Here is a 21,337-nt window from a genome sequence, read left to right on the forward strand (position 1 = left end):
CAACAAAGATTGTTAATCGACTTAATGGACGGAACGTCGGCCTACGATACGCCCAAATTGATCATCGCTTAATTTTCTTATTTCTGTCAGAGAATTGCTGTATATAGGTTCGCTTTCTGAATCGCTTGTTGATATGCATGATTGAGTCAGAATCGTTAAGACTACAGCCAACGTGGCATTCCTGTTAGCATGTCAATGTCAAGCAAACTCTTTTGTGTATGTTCAGTTTAACCCTTTCCGTACTGAATTCCGAAATCCCGATTGACTTATACATAAGCCACCAGGTTCCGGTAGGGAACAGCTTAGTTTTCTAAATTGTGCATTCTGCAGAACGTTGATTAAAATATGCCGAGATCTCTGTGCATGTTGTGTGTATAGGAGTGCCCTTGAGCTGTACTCTTTATACCAGAACTTGAATAGACTTTTCATGCATGCATAATAATTGAATTTTTGTGGCTGGATACTCTGCTATATACATGGTCACGATGGTAGTTTATTCATGATCATACACTGTATGCATTCCGAGTGATACAATATGATGACGCGTTTTGGGATTCTGAACTGGGGAGACTGGGACAGATAACAGACTACTAGTAATTTGGCGAATGATATGACCATGCGTCCAGAAGTAGTAAGTAGAGTAGTTTCATTTAAAGAAAATAGATAACAAAAATATCTTAGAAGTTTGTAATTTGAAAAGTACATGATTCTGACAAGTTTGTACACTCCTACCAATTTCCCCAAATTGTGCGTGCGTGGAAGCATGTCGTTTGACTAGCTGCTTCGATTTGTTCTATTCCGCTGCTTATATTTCAATTCCTCTCGCATAATAATCATTTTCTCAGCTTTCCCATTTCGTCGAAATTCCTTCAAGACCTGGCAATAAATGCAAACACAACTTCTTCTTCTTCTTCTTCTTCTTCTTCTTCTTCTTCTTCTTCTTCTTTTCAAATCGAATTTTCTTTGTTGTGAAGAGAATGTTTCGAGACAGAGTGCTTCAAAATGGAATCAGACGAAAACACATTTGGCAATTTTAAAGGTATAGTTTAAAACCCGGTGTAGGCCTACTTTAGTATCATGAACAGTATATGGCTCCACATTTGATCGTGAAAAGGCAACTCTTCATCACAGGTCCAAGGTTGCGTACCGTCTTTCACTAGGTTTTCTGTTACGTCCATGTTGGGACGAACATCTTCGGACATCTTGACTCTTGAGCGAGTGCTACATGTAGCTGACTGGTATTGACCCACAAAGGTATGTGAAAAATGCTCTTAGTTTTCGACCCATTTTATAAAACAAATGATGCACAGGATTATTTCGTGGCGTTAGTGGAGATGCAGCTCACTCTCGGGTATTTACAATGTAGTGCATGTTGCACAATTGTAAATACCCTCGAGTGCGCTACATCTCCACTAACGCACTCTATCCTGTGCATCATTTGTATAATATACGTATATATATATATATATATATATATATATATACATACAGAAGCTCGACACTCACTTTTTTCTGTAATAAAAGCAAACGTAACAATTCATTTTGAAGCTTTAGTTCGCCGATCGGACCATCAAAAGATAACCCTTTTGAAATTATTAAATATATACATATACATATACATACATATGTAATATATATATATATATATATATATATATATATACAATTATATATATATATATATAATTATATATATATATAATATATATATAATTATATATGTAATATGTATTATATATATATCTCAGTGTTATCAAAATAAATGCAAATATTGTAATTGGTATGCAAATCATCTATGTAGGCTTCATGAGTTTTATGTACATGCAGTTCATCCATTAGCCTACATACCCAGGTCGGATATTTTTTTTTTCAAATCCTCAAAAAAGGCACTGGTGGATTTTTTTTTTTTAAATTCAAGTTAGGAACCCAATTCTTTACCAAAGTTGCGTGCGCTAGGGCCATTTATTTATTGATAATAAATGATAATAAAATAATCTATTTATAAATTAAAGCACTTTTTTCAACTAAAATACTTTTGATGTAGTATTCAACTAAAGGATAATAATTCAATAAATGGAACAGTTACAATTTGTAAATAGCTACTAAGAAATATTTTGAAATGTGGAATGGGTGGGAAAACTGATTCGAAATTTCAAATGTCATAAGTTGTGAGAAAGAAAATAATAAAATAGTATTAACTGGTACGGATTGCATGAATACTCATTTACATAGGTTTGAAATCATAAACAAATCACAGAAATCAAAGAGCAAATTCAAAGAATAAATAAAACAATTGAAAATTAATACTAGGCATGCAATCGCACTGCTGAAATAAAAAGAAAAAAAATAAGAAAAATACTACACCAAAATAGATTATATCTTGTTGTATATCACTTCAAGAAAACAATTGAATGAAACTTGAATAACAAGTATGACATGAATCTGAAAACAGTAAAAACGAAATTAGAAAATCAAATACGAGGGTTGAATAACAATTGTTAGCGAGTGGGAAATATGAAGTGGTTATGGTCAAGATTTGCACAATAGTTGAATGACTTGAAAGTTTTACCTGATGGGCTGAAAGAATGAAAACAAAAATCATAAGTAAATTTAAATTTAACTCTTAAGGATTTAATACTATTTTGGATTTAAAAACATCAATTGAGGTATCATGAGAATCGCTTTGGTTTACTTTGTTTTTGGATATCTCAGCCATTTCAAAACTCAGTGTCTTGCATAAAGGTAAAAGCTGAATCCTCACCTCAACCAGAATTATACCATCTTTTTAAAATTATATAAAAAAATCCCGGGAGTCTCGGTCCTCTCTCTCTCTCTCTCTCTCTCTCTCTCTCTCTCTCTATATATATATATATATATATATATATATATATATATATATATGTTTCAGTTTCTCTCCCACTCTTCTTTATCAATAAATTATATTCCTCTTTTTCGCCAACTGTTTTACTTTATGCGCTCCCTCGCCACGCGTGCTTGCTGTATATCAAAATCATGTTACGTGTATGTGTGCTATATTGAATCAATGAGTCTGAGGGGGCTGTAAGTGTATCATCAAGAACTATGTACGAAAAGAATTTCTATTACTGTTGAGAAAAAAATAAGAAAAAATGCATTGATTTTTCAATTTCTCACGTCACGACTATAAGCAAGTCAAATAGGTTTGAACCTCATCTGATAGCCTACAGGGCATGTTTTAATCGATCACAATTATCATGACTAAGTACCTCTTGCCAGCAAATTTCCATATGTGGAGACATATAGATATCATACACCATCAAGCCAACTCGGTGTAGTTCAATTTGTCAGATACATAATCATCCATTAGATCAGTCCACCCCCTCACGGACAGATTTCCATCATTATAGACAATAGATACACCATCGAATCAACTCAGTGCAGTTCATTCTTTCAAACGGGTCTAGGGCAATTACCCTCTGGGCAATTACCCCGGACCCTTCCCCTGGCCCTAATCCTAATCCTAATCCTGAACCTAATCCTAACCCTAACCCAAACTCCTAACCCTAAACCTAACCCTAATCTTTACTCTAACCGTACCACTAACCAGTATTTAGCCGGGGGGTAATTGCCCTCTGGGGGTAATTGCCCGGATACGTTTCAAACACATAAGCATGATAAATCACCCATTAGATTTGTCCACCCCTTCGCAGATAGATTTCCATCATTATAGACAATAAAACACACCATCAATTTAACTCAGTGTAGTTCAATTTGTCAAATACATATAAATCTTCCATTAGATTTGTCTGGTTCATTAGCGTTCGTGTTTAACTGGATGAGTACAGAAGACTTTGCCGGGTCACAATCGTCGCCTGAGGTGGACGTGCGTCGTTTGAAGAAACTGCTTCCGCGCACATTCCACTATACCTGTGTGATCATACGTAGCTGATTCCTTTGAAAGGTGCGGACGTAAGGGTGAGACCTCGCCTTTTTCTTACGGTATTACCCGCCCACAGAAGGTCTGTGTCTGAAGCTTTCCACTGATCTGACAGAGCAAATTGGCAAAACAAAAGTAAGTTGTAAAGAAACGAATATATTTCGTGGTCATTTATTTCGTGTTTCCATGCAGACAATGTGTAAATGTTTCGCAAAATATATCATATTATCTTGCAACTGATTGAAAAATTGCCTTACATCGACGTAAACAAGGTTCAAATCCTGCCCTAGTTCGTATGCCCATGATTTCTTTTGCCATGGCTACTACCAATAATACTGATTAATTCAGTGCTTATTAAAGTCGATATGTGGCATTTTGTCAATCCCTTGCAATAAAAAAACAAGTCGACGCCAAAATTTTATCAATTTCAATATCGTGTATATTTCGCCCTCTATTTTGAGCTATTAATAGCTTGATTTGATTTGATTTATTGGTTCCTGTATGATCATTGTACATGAACGTACATGTACATGTGTTATACATACATCGTTGGTGCCATACATATACATAAACATCAGTTGTTATCAAAATATATTTTGCTCATTGCCTTTACACAACGTATACAGCAGAAACCTATGGTTTCTCAAATGGTGCTCATAGCGCGATCTGTATAGTTTTATAATTTTCATTTGCGTCTAGCATCCTTGCCCTTTCTATATCCCAACCCAATTCCAAGAAAAATGAACAGGGAAAGCACCGTCTATGACCTCTCCTGGGCCCCATTTCATAAAAGATGTTAGGATGGCAACTCTTGCTGGAATGACAACTTCCAATGGCAACAGCCAATCAGGAAGCTGGATTTATGTCATTACCATGACAATTGCCATTCCAGCAAGAGTTGCTATCATATCAAGTTTTTATGAAATGGGGCCCTGGTTTGCATTTGAATAGATAATACTGAAGTGGCCTACATTTATTGGCATCATTTTGAATGTTTGTTTATTTGTTGTTTTCCAATACTTAACGAGTCCAGTTCAAAGTGGACCTTCGATGTGCGACTTTGAAATCATATCATGCTCAGATTGAAAGCAGAAATCATATCTCGCGTTAATCGAGAAACCGTCATCAACCTGCGTGCCTGCAAACAATTATTTCCTTCAAAGGGAGTACGCCTTCGGTTTACGATCGCGAATTTGAAAGTCACTGAGATGTGCATGTCGACTTTTTTTTTTTGGGGGGGGGGGTATTTTCCCTCTCTCTCTTTTCTTAGTCGAGTAGTAACGATGATTTTAGGTAGACCCATCGATTCTTTGTTCCCTTTTCACTAAATCATTATAAAGTTGCTCCGGGAGATATGATATTTTAGGCGACCTACACGTAACAGGGGCAGATTCCAGAAATTGCAGGGGATGGGCCAGGTGGATCCGCCACTGCGTAAGGCCTAAATATAAGTGGCCGTGTGACTATTTTTCTCCACGTTGTGTTGTTGTTGTAGCTACATCTATTGTTTTGTTTTTTGTTTTTACTTTCTCAATGTTTTGATACCAAAAGTTTGGAGCTAGTGACAACAAAAGCGACGTACATTTTACATTTACTACATTTACTCCTTACTTTTTATACACTGTCCACAGGCGTATGCAGGATTGGAACATAAATCAAATTCCTATTTATCATACAGGGCCCTATCCACACCAGCACTATTCCTTTTTATGTACTTAAAATGAATTTACAGAAGGGAAAAGAAAGCTCAATACTGCGCCTTCATACATTCTGACTGTGTGGAGGAGCCGATTATTTTTCGGTGGTACGAACACATTGGAGACATACTGAGTGCGAGAGAAGAATTTAGCCCATTTTAACAGGATGACTTCATGCATTCTGTGACTTCTTAACAGTGTAATCTAGTGATGAGGGCGTCCTAATTCTTGATTGTCAAGGCCAAGTAATGCTGAAGGACAGAAATGGTAACAATGCGTTCACTGCACCGTGCATAAAATATGATATGAGGGCAGCGAAAGGGTTGAACTGCCACGTCGAAGCCGCCACCATGCATTACCGTTGAGAGAGGGTGGCGTGATTTTGGGGCGACTTACTAGTATATTAAAGGGACATTCCAGACGATTTTCATAATTTTACATCATGTAGTACATAAATCGACAACTCCATTTTTGTTTATTCATTGTGGTTCTTTATTGTGGTTCTTGAGCAGAGAAACAATACTTTGAAAAACCGTTAAAAAATTACACTGAACAAGGATGATCACATAGGAGGTTCACATATATATTATTTTCAGAAATGTAGCAGGGTAATTCCATTACTGTACCGCTTGCTTGCAAGTTCACCTGTGTATAATCTATGCATGTCTTCTTCTTTTGTTCTGCTTTCTTGAGCCCCAACTCATGCATTCTTATGGTGACTCTGCCATGTCATCATCCTTGTTCATTGCAATTTGTTCTAAATATTGAAAATATTCTTATTCTTCATCCCAATTATCACAAATTCTGATACTCTGTCCTCAGTATAACTAATTTATAGTTGTTCAAATGTAAAAATCTGAAAATCATCCGGAGGTCTCCTTTAAACTATAATGGCCGGATAACATTCATCTACTTTGAAAATAAAATTTAACGGGAAAAAAATGTATCTAAGATTCAGAATATACTTGTGACTCTCTGCGTAGCATGACAATCAAATAAATGACATGAAAACAATAATTTTTATTCAGACTTAAAATTGGTGACCCTGTTTTCTCATTAAAACTCAAGAGAATTATGATACCACAATAATAATGTGCAAACCTGCTCAATGGTAGTAATAGAGAGCCGACAATAAATTATGAGATATGGGTGCAGCGGATTCACAAAGAAAGCAGTGTATCAACCAGTTTTGATAGAAACAATTTTGACCAATATAGGAGTGACCTCACTTTTACACGTTCAGGTTGTCTCATGATACTCCGAGCGATTTTTGTTTACTTTAACATTGGTTTTACAGTGTAAAACGACATTTCGTAGGCTCCTCGCAGTCGTTACCAAATCTATATCCTTCAGAATTCTCACAAGGGCCTTAAACGCTAAACCTGTAACTGATTCTTAAATTGATAACGTATTTTTGAAGACTCTTTTCTGTTTTTCTCCAATGAATTGACGGGATTATTTCGATGAACATAATTTCATTTTGCATTTAGGTAGAGTTAAAGAATTCGATAAGCTAAGTTCAATCTCTTTCTAATTCTCCATGATATTGTGCAATGAAATTGTGGGGTGTCAATTTTGTAATGAAAACGGTAATTTCTGCAGCAATTACCCCCAAGATTTGATAGGTTAAAGAAACACGATCAACATGGAAACCTGTTACTGTACGGCATTACTCGTGCTCTATAAGATTGAAAATGTGGCGACTTGTGTTTTTACTTCCACCATTGCTCTAGTTGTATATTGACTTGAGTAAACGCATTTGACAGAACGGTTGGAGATTCCTTCAAATCTCATATATAAGATACAAAGAGATTTACGAAATGTTATTATGTTTTCAACCAACTACTATTCCTGGAGTGGAAGTCATCAAGTCGTATTACAACAGTCACGAGTTGCTCTTTGATTTTATACAAAGATTACTGATCTACAGCGTTGTTGAATTCTATTCAATTTCATATAAATAAGTCTTGTGAGGATTTTACATGCAGGTCAATGGCAATGACATAGCCTCATTTAATCATTTGAATGTGTGAACGTCTAATGACAATTATCTTTATTTTGAAAACATACCGACTTGTAATATCTGGTAACGTCCTTGTCTTACGTCAAATTTTCACTCAAACAACAACCCCTTTGTCTATTTGCTATTACTCTTCCGATTGAAGTCAGCTTGAATATGCAGCAGGGTGACCATTTAATTATTTGGGATAATTATCATTCTTTCTTGGAGCACAGTGCAACAAGGACCTCGCATCTCTGAAATCATAAATTGCCCCGCCGACGCATCCTACACCTACATCACGAATCGCAATGAAGAAAATTAACCATAGACGTACATTATTCAACTGCACGGTGGACGGTTGCCGGTGGCAATAGTAAATAAACATGGGACCAGCTATAATATAGCCGCTCGGGTAATGGACAGAGAATTAATAATGGTATAGCTGAATGAACAAATCAAAATAGGACATACAAGAAACGCCCGGCCAATTTCAACATGATCAAGGTCAGAGTTGGATGAACAGAATGAGGGGCGCAAGAATGATTTCCGATTGGAACACACTTTTCCACGGAACCACTTTACTATATATGAGGAATGGCGGAGCTGAAAACGTGATGATAAAACCATTTTGATTAATGATGAGGATAACAATGACAATAACACCGATTTTGGTATATAGAAGCAGTACATGTACTAGTTTTAGCTGAAATAGTAGGATAGTAGTAGTAGTAAAAATGCGGACAAGTTAGTGTAGTCACCATTCCGTTACCATATGCACCTCTGTGTGATTATAGCGTTAAATTTCTTAGGCAGTGTTTTTGGAAGGATGAGCAATACAGTCAGCAGCGGAAGTCATGCACCAGGAAAGTGGGATATTTACATACACGCCGTAAAAGGACAGCACAAGTCATCATATGCGATATGAAATAAAAGTATGCCGACCATTGATTTGAACTCTGTGCAATCAAACTCAGCTTCAAAGTTATTGACCAAGAAGAATAACACTGAATTTCCACTAAAAGAAGAAAGAAAAAAACACCCCAGAATTCGCCATGGCCTAGAGCAGACGTGATATCGATGTCCGTTCACAACCACTATCGATTGCAATAACACACACACGTCGATAAGACAAAGTATAATCGTCGCGGCGTTGCTGGCGGGCAAATGAAGTGGCTGTGGATTAGAAGTTAGGCGCGTGCCCCTTAATCATGCTATAATACATAAACGATTAAAATGTGCGAAATGAATAAGGAAGTCTTTCGGACTGACCGCCTTAGGTGTGTGGTGCCAGAATCTCGCTGAGGCTGGTAGGCCTACCTTGCTTGTTTCTTCACGTGATAATCTCATTGTTCCATTCAACATCCCTTCCCATTCTCGGCATAATCAAATGTCTGTTTTATATCGCTTTTTGTTTTATCTCATTTCTTAGATTCTAATCTCGCCCCTTCCTATTTTCAATTTCTGTCTATTAATCTCATTTCTTGGAATGTCCTCCTGTTTTACATTTTCTCTTTCCTTTCCTGGTCTTGATTCATAAGTTTCTACTTCTCCCTGTACCCCATCATCTTTTTCTTCTTCCCCAGAGACTGTCGAGCATCATCCTGTCCCGTAACACATCAGTTCATGTTCGTTTTCTCCTTCTTGAATATTTCTGTTACCCGAGTACGTTCTCTGTATTCTCGTTGAATCACTGGTGAATGCCCCCTCTCCCTTTTATTCTCACTTTCCCTTTCCGTTTCTCCGCCTCTCCTTCCTTTCCTCCCTCGCCCCCCCCCCCCTTCCCCCCCCCCCCTTCTCCTTCTACCAGGCCTCTGTCATGGAGCAGATGCGGACAGTGGGGGCGTTTATTCTCGACAATATGCGTTCTATCTCTGTGGGGAGAGAGAATGCACTCGGCGAAGACATTGAACTGTGTCCGGAGAAAAACATCGTAACAAGAAAGTAAGTTAACGGCTAAATTAATTGGTTTCAGTGACCTAACTGCCCCCCCCCCCCATCTTATTATCCCATCTTACCAAACACGCACTACTTTTCTACACAAAATCTAGTGTAATGTCCCTTAGCTTGTTTCTTGGGGGTTTTTTGTCTCTTATTTTCCTCGCAGCCCTCAATCTTTGTGGCTTCCGTAAGTTTTTCCTTTTTTTCGATATTATTCCTTTCTCTAAATAAACCCCTCAAAAAAGTCCTGCAATTCCAATTTGATGTATCATATTTCACTTAAATCTACATCATTTCATTCAAATGTAACATCATAAGAAAGCCGTACCAATTTTCTTTACGACGATAACTCACTTGTTTACATTATGCATTCCTGGAATGTACAATACGACTGAGTATGAGGAAAGGTCAAACGTGAAATGTTGCAAAATAGAGCAAACATGCTATGTCAAACAGTATGATTGCCGTTTGCTTTGTCGTTTCAGGGAAGGAATGTGCTTGAAAAGAATGCATTGTGAGATCATCATTAGATTCCAGACTTCATCCATGAAGTAAAAACTGCAGTAGTATCTGCAGATTAAAATCAAACATAAAGGTTGACCAAACAGTCATCTAATGTATACAGTTTAGGAAATGGAAGTTTTTGAAAGTGCTCTCATTTGAGTAATGCTTATTCCAGTTGCCTTTTTTCATCAAAACTGTACATTATCAATAGCAGAATTAATGCGACTTTTCACTTTTGTCTGTCACCATACTCAGCTGTTTTACACATTCCAAGAACACCCAATCATATCAAGTGAGGCGTTATTTTAAAGATAATTAATCAGGCTTTTTTATGATGTCATATTTAATGAAGATAATGCCGGGATAAGAGAAATAATTATGATATATCAAACTTTGATTGCAGAACTTATTTTGAGGGGTTTATTTCATCGACTCTATTTCATCCTCTTCAGTCGTATAATATATGTATATATATATATATATATATATATATATATATTTATATATATATTGAAAGAAATTGGATTGAGGCGGGACGTTGCTCTCGATCTTAGTCTCCCTCTTATTTGTCAAGCTTTCGGCCCGTCATTAGGCCTTCCTCAGGATCTACCAACAGAATAGTTATTATATGAATAACCTGATGTGTCATATAATATGTAATGCAATTTCATATATTACCAATCTTCTAAATCATTTCCTTTGTATACACAAATCAATCATTCAATTCAATAGAAATATCCAGTCTAACCTCATATCATCATCAGAATAACATCGTATATCCAAAAAATATATAAATAGATTCTTATATCATAATGCTGCCATATGAGAATCATATTATCATGTAATTCTTAGCATGATGATAACAAATAGAATCATATACATAACTTTTTCAAGTTTATGTTTCTCATACAATTTTTGGTGAAATGTTAACGTATCATATACCATGATTATGACAGGGAATTTGATTGGCTATCGACTTGGTAAGTCAATAAAAAGGGAAACTTTAAGCATGAGTGACACATTGTTTTTTCTCTTCCAAGGCACAAAAGTGAAAATTGCAAAAATGATCAAGTTGTCATTCATGTATAAATGCTCTTCCATGTAACACTAAGAACAAAAGACAAATTTAACACAATAAAGAACATGGATTCAGTTGCAAAAATATACCTGTGATATCTTTGAAAACAAAAAGATCAATAAAGACTAAAGGTAATGGAGGAAAATGAATATTCTGTCAAATCCAAATTAAAATGATATGAGAAAAGAAGCAACATTCAAAAAATGGTAGAATTTTTAATTGATTTCTGAAATTAGGGAAATTGTAAATCTTATTTGGTTCTTAAATTTGGCTCATGAATTCTTGAATTACTTAATTGAATGAATGAGATAAAGATATTCTGTTCATTTAATCATCTTTGTGGCCTTACTCCATATGTCATTTGAAGTTGAGATGAGAGAAAAACCTTATTTTCAGCCCTTGATTTTGTTTAAGGTTATAAAGAGATAAAGAGAACGTAAACTTATTTTTGCTATTTCATTGATGTCTCTGATTGTGTTTAAGTGGTCTTTTGTTGTCACTATTATCTTAAAGGGCATTTGCAAATGAAAGACAACATGTCATGTTTTTGTAATATTTTACTTTTGTGCAATTGCTTTAAAGGGGATGGCAAAAACAAATGTGTTACTCATTTACGAGCGTAACGCTTCCCTTTATATTGAGCGTCCCTGGTCTACTTGGTTGATAGCCAATTGAATTACCTTTAATATGGTATATACTGATAAATCGATATTTCATCACAATTTTCTATAAAAATTTGAACTCGAAAAAGTGTGTACTTTCTCTTTTTGCTGAGTGTATATATTGTACATACTTAACTGCTTCTATGTTTTATGCGTAAATTATTATAATAACCACACATACGTTGAAGTCAATGGTACTCACTGTTTTTTTGCAAGTTTATACAGTATATGTATATATGTATCATGTAAGAAAGGTAAGTTACCACAAACAACGTATAGATATACGATATTTCAAGGAATTATTTCATTATCAATCGAGCCAAGATATAAGTGGTCAAAAAAAAAATGTATCAACGGTCTCAGAAAATAAAACTAGGGAAATGAGGGAACGGTGTGGCAGTTACAGTCCCCTGCCCCCCCCTCCCCCTTAAATAAAGGACAGTTTGCTGAAGTGTGACTCAAGGTAGTCACGTGTCGACGTCATGACGGGGGCTGACATGATATCACAATATGTAACAAAATCCACTCAACCAGTCTACTCAACCCCTCTTGTTTGATTTATACAACGTAAGGATCTTTACACTTGTTGAAATAACATCTATAGAGCTGTCAGTAGTTAACGTTCCTGTAGGAGGACGATGCTCGGGGAGAATAACATTGTGCGTAATAGTATACTCTGGTGAGTGTACGAGTGCATGTGAATGAGGACTGTTACATAAGTAGCGTAATTCCGGCTGACTTGCTCCATGTGTGTACAGAATGCAAACCTTTAATTCTAGCATCTGTGTAGGAAGGTGAGTGGAGTTCAAACCAAATCAAAGTACGATGTATGTGATAAGTAGAGATAAAGGCGTACTAGATGCCCACACTCCACCAAAACTATTGTCCTCTCGTACCTACAACACACCTGCCAAGCTATGCTCTCCCTTCCTCATCCTCACAGCATTCCACCTTTCAATGACAGTCAACAAATCTTGCAGCGATTACTGCTGGTGTGCGAAGGTTGAAAATATTTGGTTTTGCAAATAAACAAACATATGTATTGAATAAAAAGGTCAGAAATGAGTTTTTCAATGTATATGAATCAGCTCTTATCTGGAGACCTTGGGAAGGTGGCCGTGTGAAGGTGAAAAGGGATTACAGGACTTCGAGGTGAATTTAAGTTTGGTGTACACGAATGCTATGGCAAATTTATGGGTATTAAGAGTACAAAAGTATGTGAGGGCATATTAAGGAGATCAAAATTAGGTTTCATATAGTTACCCCCATTAGGGTAGTATATGTACCAGACAAATACCTGGATCAAGTATGAAGAACTGGAGTATGCAGGTGTTAAAGTAACTTCTGCTCCTTACAATTCACTAATGTGAACAGAATTCAAATTTCACACGTTACAAATACATTCTAAATTCCGTGCACATAGATTATGAGGGAAGTATGTGAATACTCGTTAATTGTTTCTGAAGTTTACATAATCACATTAATATTAAAAGGAATAACGTTATATAATGAACTATTTTGACTACTATACATACATTTCGGAACTGATTTTCAAGTTGATGTTGCTGGTACAATAGTGTGAACAGATCATCCCCTTCCCCCCCCCCCCTCCAAAAAAAAAGGGCACTTATATCTGTACACTGTATACACATATGGCCGCCATTACATAGGTGGCTTTCCACAGTCATATTACCATGGTGGTCTGTAGACGATCGCTTTCCTGCTAGCTCAGTGGACTAAAACTCTTGCGTTTTCGGCAGTTAATAGGCTTACAGACTTCATGTGAGCTTTCTTAGAGGTTTTCTGTTGCTCAGAACAAAAAACCAGTGACAACATCAAAACTTATTATATCTTGCAAATACATTTTTAGTATCATCAGCATCCCAGCATACGAATGAAATACAATTCTGCAATCTTTATCAATATTATGTTTCTTTGAGTCAGATATCGGGGGAAAGGTGAAAAATGTGTTTCGTTTAGAATTCGAATGATTAAAGAGCGTCATTTTCAACATCATGCAGTCGATCAGATGCATCCGTCGATCCATTTTCCAATTCACAGACGGTTGCTGCGTTCTTCCAAGTTCAGTTTTTATCACTGTAATTTCGTGACAACAATCCAGTTTCGTGGTTACTTGCGTGGTGAAGTTCATGAACATGCTCCTCATCTCTTTCATGAACGAAGACAGTTCAGGTGAGACTGAGAGGGCAGCGACCGGCTGGCCACTGGCCTCTATCAGCGAAACATCGCTGGCACTGGACGTATAGTGGACATAATATCGGCGAGATTGCAGGCACCTCGTGTAGGTGCCTGTGTCAATGTGGCGCCATTTGTAGAAGCTTGCTTGGCCACACCTTGAGTTGCCTCCTTCCTCGAAATGGACGTATTCTAACGCCCTTTTGGTGGTTGTATGAGGTCGAAAATTGTAGTCTTTTTCCCTTTCATCCATATTGTGGGTACTTGTGAAGAAATTTATCGTAATTCCACCAAAATCTTGAGTATATTCGGGAACTTCCTGAAATGCGTTGCCGCTACTCCGACACCACGTCGTTGTCCCAATAACTACGAATAAAGAAGGATTGAAAAATAATTGCATTAAAATCATAATGCACATGAGATATTTGAAACCAAGTTCCGTTGTCAGACACAGTATCATTTCAATTGGTGTATCTAGACCATGAGTAGTTTTGATGGTTGCCGTAAAGGAATAAAATGCTGGTGAGTTCCATACGTCAGGACCATGATGTCTAATTAATTTATATGCTAACAGAGATCTAGAATTGTTGAGATGAAAGTCGGATGATTGTCGTGTGGGGTAAAAATGGATATCAATATTGTAGGCAAAGAATGATTCAAATGAAGATGGGAGTACGTGTGTGACATATATACTTAAACATAAAAATGGCTGTTTGGAATATATGGATATCCTCAACTTTGAGTGCTTTCTTGTCTTTGAAAATTGGAGTGGTACATTTTAATTGCTTTCTTTTGTAATAACGAGAGTGCTTCGATCTTGGTTTTGCAGCAGTTCCCCCAAACGATGTTGCAATAATTCAGATGCGGAAAATGAAAGCATTATACAACACAAAAAGAGACTTTACACATAACAGATCTTTTAATCTATATAATGTACCTATATTACTGGCTATTACACTTGATACATTATCAACCGGACCATGCCAGGTCATATTGGGATTCATTATTACGCCTAAAATTTAACTGAAAATTTCCTAATAAGAAAATGATACACCATTAATCATAATATTGAGATTTACAGATGGAGCATTAATATTTTGAAAATACATAAGATTAGTTTTGGTTACATTCAATGATAACTTATTGCATTCAAACCATAACTCACCTTTCGCTAACTCAGAATTCATTGTTACGGTAAGTACATCAATATCTTTATTATTATTATTATTATTATTATTATCATTATCATTTTTATTATTATTATTATTATCATTATTATTATTTAATCGGCTTTCGAATTACAAATATCATCTTACATTTTTCGAAATCAGAACATACACTGGAGTGGTAAGGGTGCACCAGGTTGGGCAGCCCGGGTCTGGAAAGAGCCAACTAAATGACTTGGGCCCTCAGGCCATCCTCCCCAACCCATCTCGTGCCACCTAAAACAGTCAGTTTACAATATAAGAAATACAAATTTCATTAAGAAGCATACATTTAAAAAAAAAAATTCTTTGCAAGTGTAAATTTATGTGAAAATAATATGTTAGTTTCATCCGCAAAGAGAATGAAAGTCTATTGTGGAGAAGAACGAACAATATTGACGTGAGATATTGTGATTAAAGCATATGTGATTAAAAGTAATATGTTAGTTTCATCCGCAAAGAGAATGAAAGTCAATTTTGGAGGAGAACGAACAATATTGATGTGAGATATTGATTGATGCAGCTAATAAACGAAAAAAGGGAACTTTAGGATATCTTTAATCACGTAACTTCAAGAATAGTCCTTGTTACGTAGCAAGCTTACGTAGTTCTGGATATAAAGGTTTTAATTTCTTCTTTCTGATGACAAACTTACTTTAATTTTTTGCGATGAAACTCTTCATATACATTTATATATATGTATATATATATATATGTATATATATATGTGTATATATATATATATATGTATATATATATATATATATATATGTATTTATATATATATACATACATACATAATATATACATACATATTGTAATATGCATAAAAACTTCAAAAATCGTCCATGTATACAGGTACACCTGTGAAAGCTCGTCTCCCGAGGATTCTTCGTCCAGCGAGACGTCGACGTCGACCACTGGCAGAGAGCTCCCGTCGCTTGCCGACCAGGAGCCAGAAGAACAAACTCGAAAACGCAGATGGGCTTGAAGACCATCACACCGAAGACGGAAATGACGGTATAGCCTGACCAAATCTCTTCCATTATCGATTTAAAGGCTAGGTTTACCTCAATATATATGTGGATTGCGTGAATGCAGCAATATCAGTAGAACACACCAATGAAAGTTTGAGGAAAATCTGACAATCTGCTCAAAAGTTATCAACTTTTAAAATTTCTGCGTACAAAATCCGCTCAGAAGTTATGAATTTTGAAAATGACTGCGCAGTCACTGCCAGATGAGAAGACAACAGTTATAGTTTATGACGTCACATGCGTAGAACAATATAGGGAAAGTATAAAGAGAATTCACAAAATTTGATTTCTTGAAAAAAAGGACACATTCCCTCTGCTTGTTACTGACTTATGTTAAGGGTGATATCATTACCCCTGCCTTTAGAAAGAGGCAAGACAAGTCTTGTTTTATTATGTAAGAACAAAACTCGAATTCACGAGTGTGATACTAGTAAGTGACATAATCACCATTTACGGTTTTGTGTGTTGGTGTGTATTCGTTTTGTATTCGAAATGTAGAAGAAGGAACGAGCAGTGCGTGGCAAGCATGCTGGAATGTTATCAATTGTATGCAAGGTATCGGCACATTGAGTCTACCATACACAGTGAAGGAAGGGGGCGTGGCGGCTCTGGTTACCATGGTAGTGGTTATGTTTCTTGGACATTACACGAGCAAGGTAAGAAGGAATAGGCTATTCCTGGGTTAGCTCATGTGCACATGGGTACAAAATGACCTTTCTTCTTTCTCAATTGAATTGCCACTTTGGAAACCGTGCATTTCATTATTTTGCATTGAATGTAATAACAATCATTTTCTATAAATATTGCCAAATACTGCTTTTGTTATCAGGTGGATGTGATGGCAAGCGCCACTTGCAAGGATTACTTGAAATTATAATTACATCACAAATGCTTATCTCAGTGAATTAAAAAAAAGCCAGCAGCGCTCTGCTGGCACAAAATAATGACCTGCTAAAAGTAGAACCCCGAACTGGCTTATTGCCTGACGCGGTATTAATGCACTGAGCGTGAGTCTTCACAAGATTTATCACAAGCAGTTTGCATAGTCATATAATATTATCATGTGCTCTATCTTTGTGTTCATGATCGTCAATTACCATTGTAACCTATCTCTGCTACGATACTGGCCCAAGGTAAACACATTTAGTTAAATATTCATCACAAATTTGAGCCACAAATAAAGTTATTGATTCTCAGCACAAAGATATCCAAGCGTTAATGCATGACGAATTCTATATTTTGTCGCATGGAGGAATGGTTTTAACGTACTCGCTTGAGAGCGCGCTTGAGAGCCTGCTTGAGAGTAACAAAATACCTGATTATGATGAATCTTTCTTGCAAAGAATGTCCTGTAGTGTATAGCAAGGTCACAGGTAATTTTCCAAAACTTCTGATCTATTTCAGCCCTGTACGAAAGTTTGATTGCACAAGTGGTACGCACAGGATATGAACCTTACATGTTCGGCCCCCGCCATGAACATTCCTTAATGGCGTGTTTACATTGAATTTTTCTTTACACTCAAGTAAAAACTCTATATAAACATTTTGAGGGCAAAGTTTGGAGTTTCAATCCCACACTGTATTCTCCCCTACAATTAGGGATTCCACGAAATAGGGAAAGTGCAATTCCTTACCCCCCCCCCAACACACTATTAATATTGTAATATTGTTGCATTAATCTTTTGAATCGAAAGAACTCACAATATGCATCATACTGCAGTTAAGCTGGTGTTGGTAGGCCATATTCGCTCTGATAGACTAAATTTCCCTTATAGTTTATTAACCAATAATTCCTGCCAGACAGAACGCATGTGTCCCACATAGTGTTTTCACAAGGTCAGGTCTGTGAACACACTGTGGACCTATACTGTTTTCACAGTGTGTACACAGAGTCGACTCAGTGAACACACTGTGAACACACTGTGGGACACTGTGTTCACATGAAGACATAATTATTATTCAACCATTTGTTCAACCATTGACGAAGGTCCATGGTTGAACTTTGCGTTATTTGTACCAAGGATAGTATAGAATATATACACATGGTCAGTATTTTTCCCCAGCGTGATATGTTATTTTCAATACATGTATACAAACTGTATAAATGAGAAACATTAAATGAAATGAAAGAAAAGGAAATGAAATAAAAGGAAATGCTCTTTATCTCCACAGGCATAACACCTAATATTTTTCACTTGTACAACTACTTCTGCAGATCCTAGTATACTGCATGTACGAGGAGGTCGATGACGCGCAGGCTCAGAACTCGGCATGCTCCAGAAAGCGACACCACGGCTTAAGAGTCACCCGTCGAGTTCATAAGACTTATGCCGACATCGCCAGGGCGTACCATGTCTACGGCGATCATGTGGTGAACGTTATGCAAATTATTGATATGACGTCACTGGCAGCACTTTATCTCCAGCTCTGCGGGGCCCTCCTGGTGGACACGTTCCAGCAGGCGGGCCTCAGTCAGCTCGCCTGGACGACAATCGCGGCTGTCGCCCTGTTACCCACTGTCCTCCTAAAGAACCTGACGAAGATATCGTGGCTGAGCCTCGTGGCCTTGCTCTCTCTGGTGGTGATGTACGGGAGCGTCGTGTGGTACAGTTTCCGGCTTAGCATTCGCTGGGACATCGGCGCTATCGCCAAGTTCGACGCGCAAAGCTTTACTGTAAGCGCGGCGATCATCGTCTTCACTTTCGGCGCGCAGTTTCTCATGCCGAGCGTAGAGGGCAGCATGCGGGAGCGCACTCGTTTCAGCATGGTGTTGCACTGTTCCTTCGCGGTGACGGGCATCATCAGCGTGGCATATTCTCTCTTCGCCTTCCTGACTTTTGGCGAAAACACGCAGGAATTCATCACATATAATATGCCTCTGGGCCCGCTGCAGGCTCTCGTCAGCTGCCTCTTCGTCATCAAATCCCTCCTTACCTACCCTCTATTGATTTTCCTCATCGTTTCCACCATCGACTCCATGCAGCTAAGCTCCATACCAAAATGCTACCCGGACGAGGGAAGCCTGCTACCGCCAATCTGGGCGGTTGTCTTCCGCTTGCTCCTGGTCGCTCTGACTCTACTCTTGGCCGTGGCTGTCCCTCATTTCTCCCTTCTCATGAGTTTTACCGGAAGCCTCATTGCTCCTTGGCTGGATTTCATATTTCCCTGCATCTTTTACCTCAAGCTGCGAAAGAGGAGCATTCGCTTATACGAACAAATCTTTGTATGGTTCATTGTGATCTTCAGTGGAGTAGCTGGTCTCATTGGTATTTTTTATTCCCTTAAAGCACTCGTTTCTGTTTAACAGATATTTATGATCTTAAGATTGTAGAATGACACAGTTGTCTTAAATACGTTGTTACAGAGTAATTTGTATTTAGATAATGTATTCGCCATTGCTTGACCGCTCTCAACGTCGTAATTTGTTTTAAGGTTGTGATTTCGAGATACTAAACGATTATGGAAAAAAGACATAGGAGGCTCTGTACAGTACAGTATACTTTCAAATAACAATCTCTTCGGAGGTAGTGCTATTAATGTGTTGTTTCAAAATCTGTTTTATCATTTCTTGGAAAGCAATAATATACGCAGGAACTTTGAACTATGTGACAAGGGAACTTCCTTTCTCATAACAAGGGTTTGCATATTCATCAGTATTCTCTTTATAACCTGAGTGAACATGATTATGAGCAAATGTGAAGATATCCACTTGATCACAGTGAGACGTCCCCTCCCCTTCCAACAAAGCTATATTCTTGGTCAGTGTCTGCATGGGTGGGGCCGGGGGGGGGGGGGGTGTCACTAAATCGAATGGGGGTAGGTAGGGGAGGGAAGGGGTCACTAAAGCGAATAGGATATCAGTGTTTAGACATCAAGGTGTCTTTGACGTACAAATCTCTGAACTCGAATTCTCCACTCATTGAATATTGCAACTTATTGATTTGAATTGTTCTTCATCGACGTAAATAAACACCGATTACTCAGTGGTATATGAGTAATAACCATGATTCAAATCATGAGCATACTCGGGTGGGATTCGAACCAACGACCTGCTAGGCAGGCGTTATAACCACTGGACTATACCGAGTTTAATTCCGCCCATTACCCAGTGATGGTTCTTATTGATTATGGCAGCGGGTACTGCGTATTTATTCAACTTTTCAATTCATAATGATAATAATGAACATTTATATTACGCAGCTACTATAATAATATAGCATACTGAGCATTACCAAGTAATAATCACAAGACACATAATTCAAACATAGAATGTATTACTTCAAAAGAGGACTTTTTAAACCTGACCTTCATCTCATTAATTGCAATTGATTGCCTTATGAAAGGAGATTATTCCAAAATTTCGGTGCAGCATACAAGAATGCCCTGTCACCAGAGTAGCTTTTATTTCCCTGATGGATATTTCAATAGTGTTTGATCTCGTGAACTTCAGGGATGGTGGAATGTTTGAAATGATGATTTTAACTTTACAAGGTCCTGTAATGTGCACGGGTCCTGTTCCATGAATAGTTCTATACACGATCAAAAGAGTTTTAAATAATCAATTATGATTCTTTGCTTTACAGGCAACCAATATAACGCACATAGTAATGGACTACAATGAGAACAACGAGGAGAATTGCGAACTGATCTATATAGTGCTTGCATTTTGCACCCATTGCAGTTCTTCCGGTCGAGTTAGTAAAAAGAGAGATGATAATTGTTATTCCTCGTAAACTGTCCCAATATTCAAAACAGTCTCCTTCGTGGAAGTTAACATCATTTTCAAGTTCGCTTTGAGGGGCTAAAATGAGATCAAGCATAAAAAACTGCCCTAATATGCTCTTGTGGAATCAGAGATCAGAAAATGTAGCCAGAGTATTGCATTTCAGTGTCATAAACAAACTTATAATTTCTCAGTGATTTGGATCACAATCTCGTTGCCATGAGCATGATGACGTCATTGTCTTCTTTTGTCTCATTTTGTTGGTTTGCGCTTTAGTCTTCACTAAACTGAAGTCTGTTTGTTAAAAAAAAAAAGATGATTGACTTCAACATTTTTAGGTTCCGGATTTGACCTGAAGTAGCAATAACGACCTTTATGA

General features: G+C 37.3%; 1 protein-coding gene across 1 annotated transcript; it reads left to right on the forward strand.

The window, feature by feature from the left end:
* The first annotated feature begins 9,431 nt into the window (after positions 1 to 9,431).
* LOC139709486 (vesicular inhibitory amino acid transporter-like) lies at positions 9,432 to 19,539 on the forward strand. The gene is made up of 4 exons (XM_071621446.1): positions 9,432 to 9,556; positions 16,057 to 16,175; positions 16,734 to 16,891; positions 18,451 to 19,539. The coding sequence occupies exons 1-4, from the start codon at positions 9,432 to 9,434 to the stop codon at positions 19,537 to 19,539; spliced, it is 1,491 nt and encodes a 496-aa protein (XP_071477547.1).
* The last annotated feature ends 1,798 nt before the right edge of the window (positions 19,540 to 21,337 follow it).

Source organism: Diadema antillarum, unplaced genomic scaffold (genome assembly GCF_040938485.1).
Source record: "Diadema antillarum isolate AM-2024a unplaced genomic scaffold, OU_Dant_1.0 seq00001438_RagTag, whole genome shotgun sequence".
Classification (NCBI taxonomy): Eukaryota; Metazoa; Echinodermata; class Echinoidea; order Diadematoida; family Diadematidae; genus Diadema; species Diadema antillarum.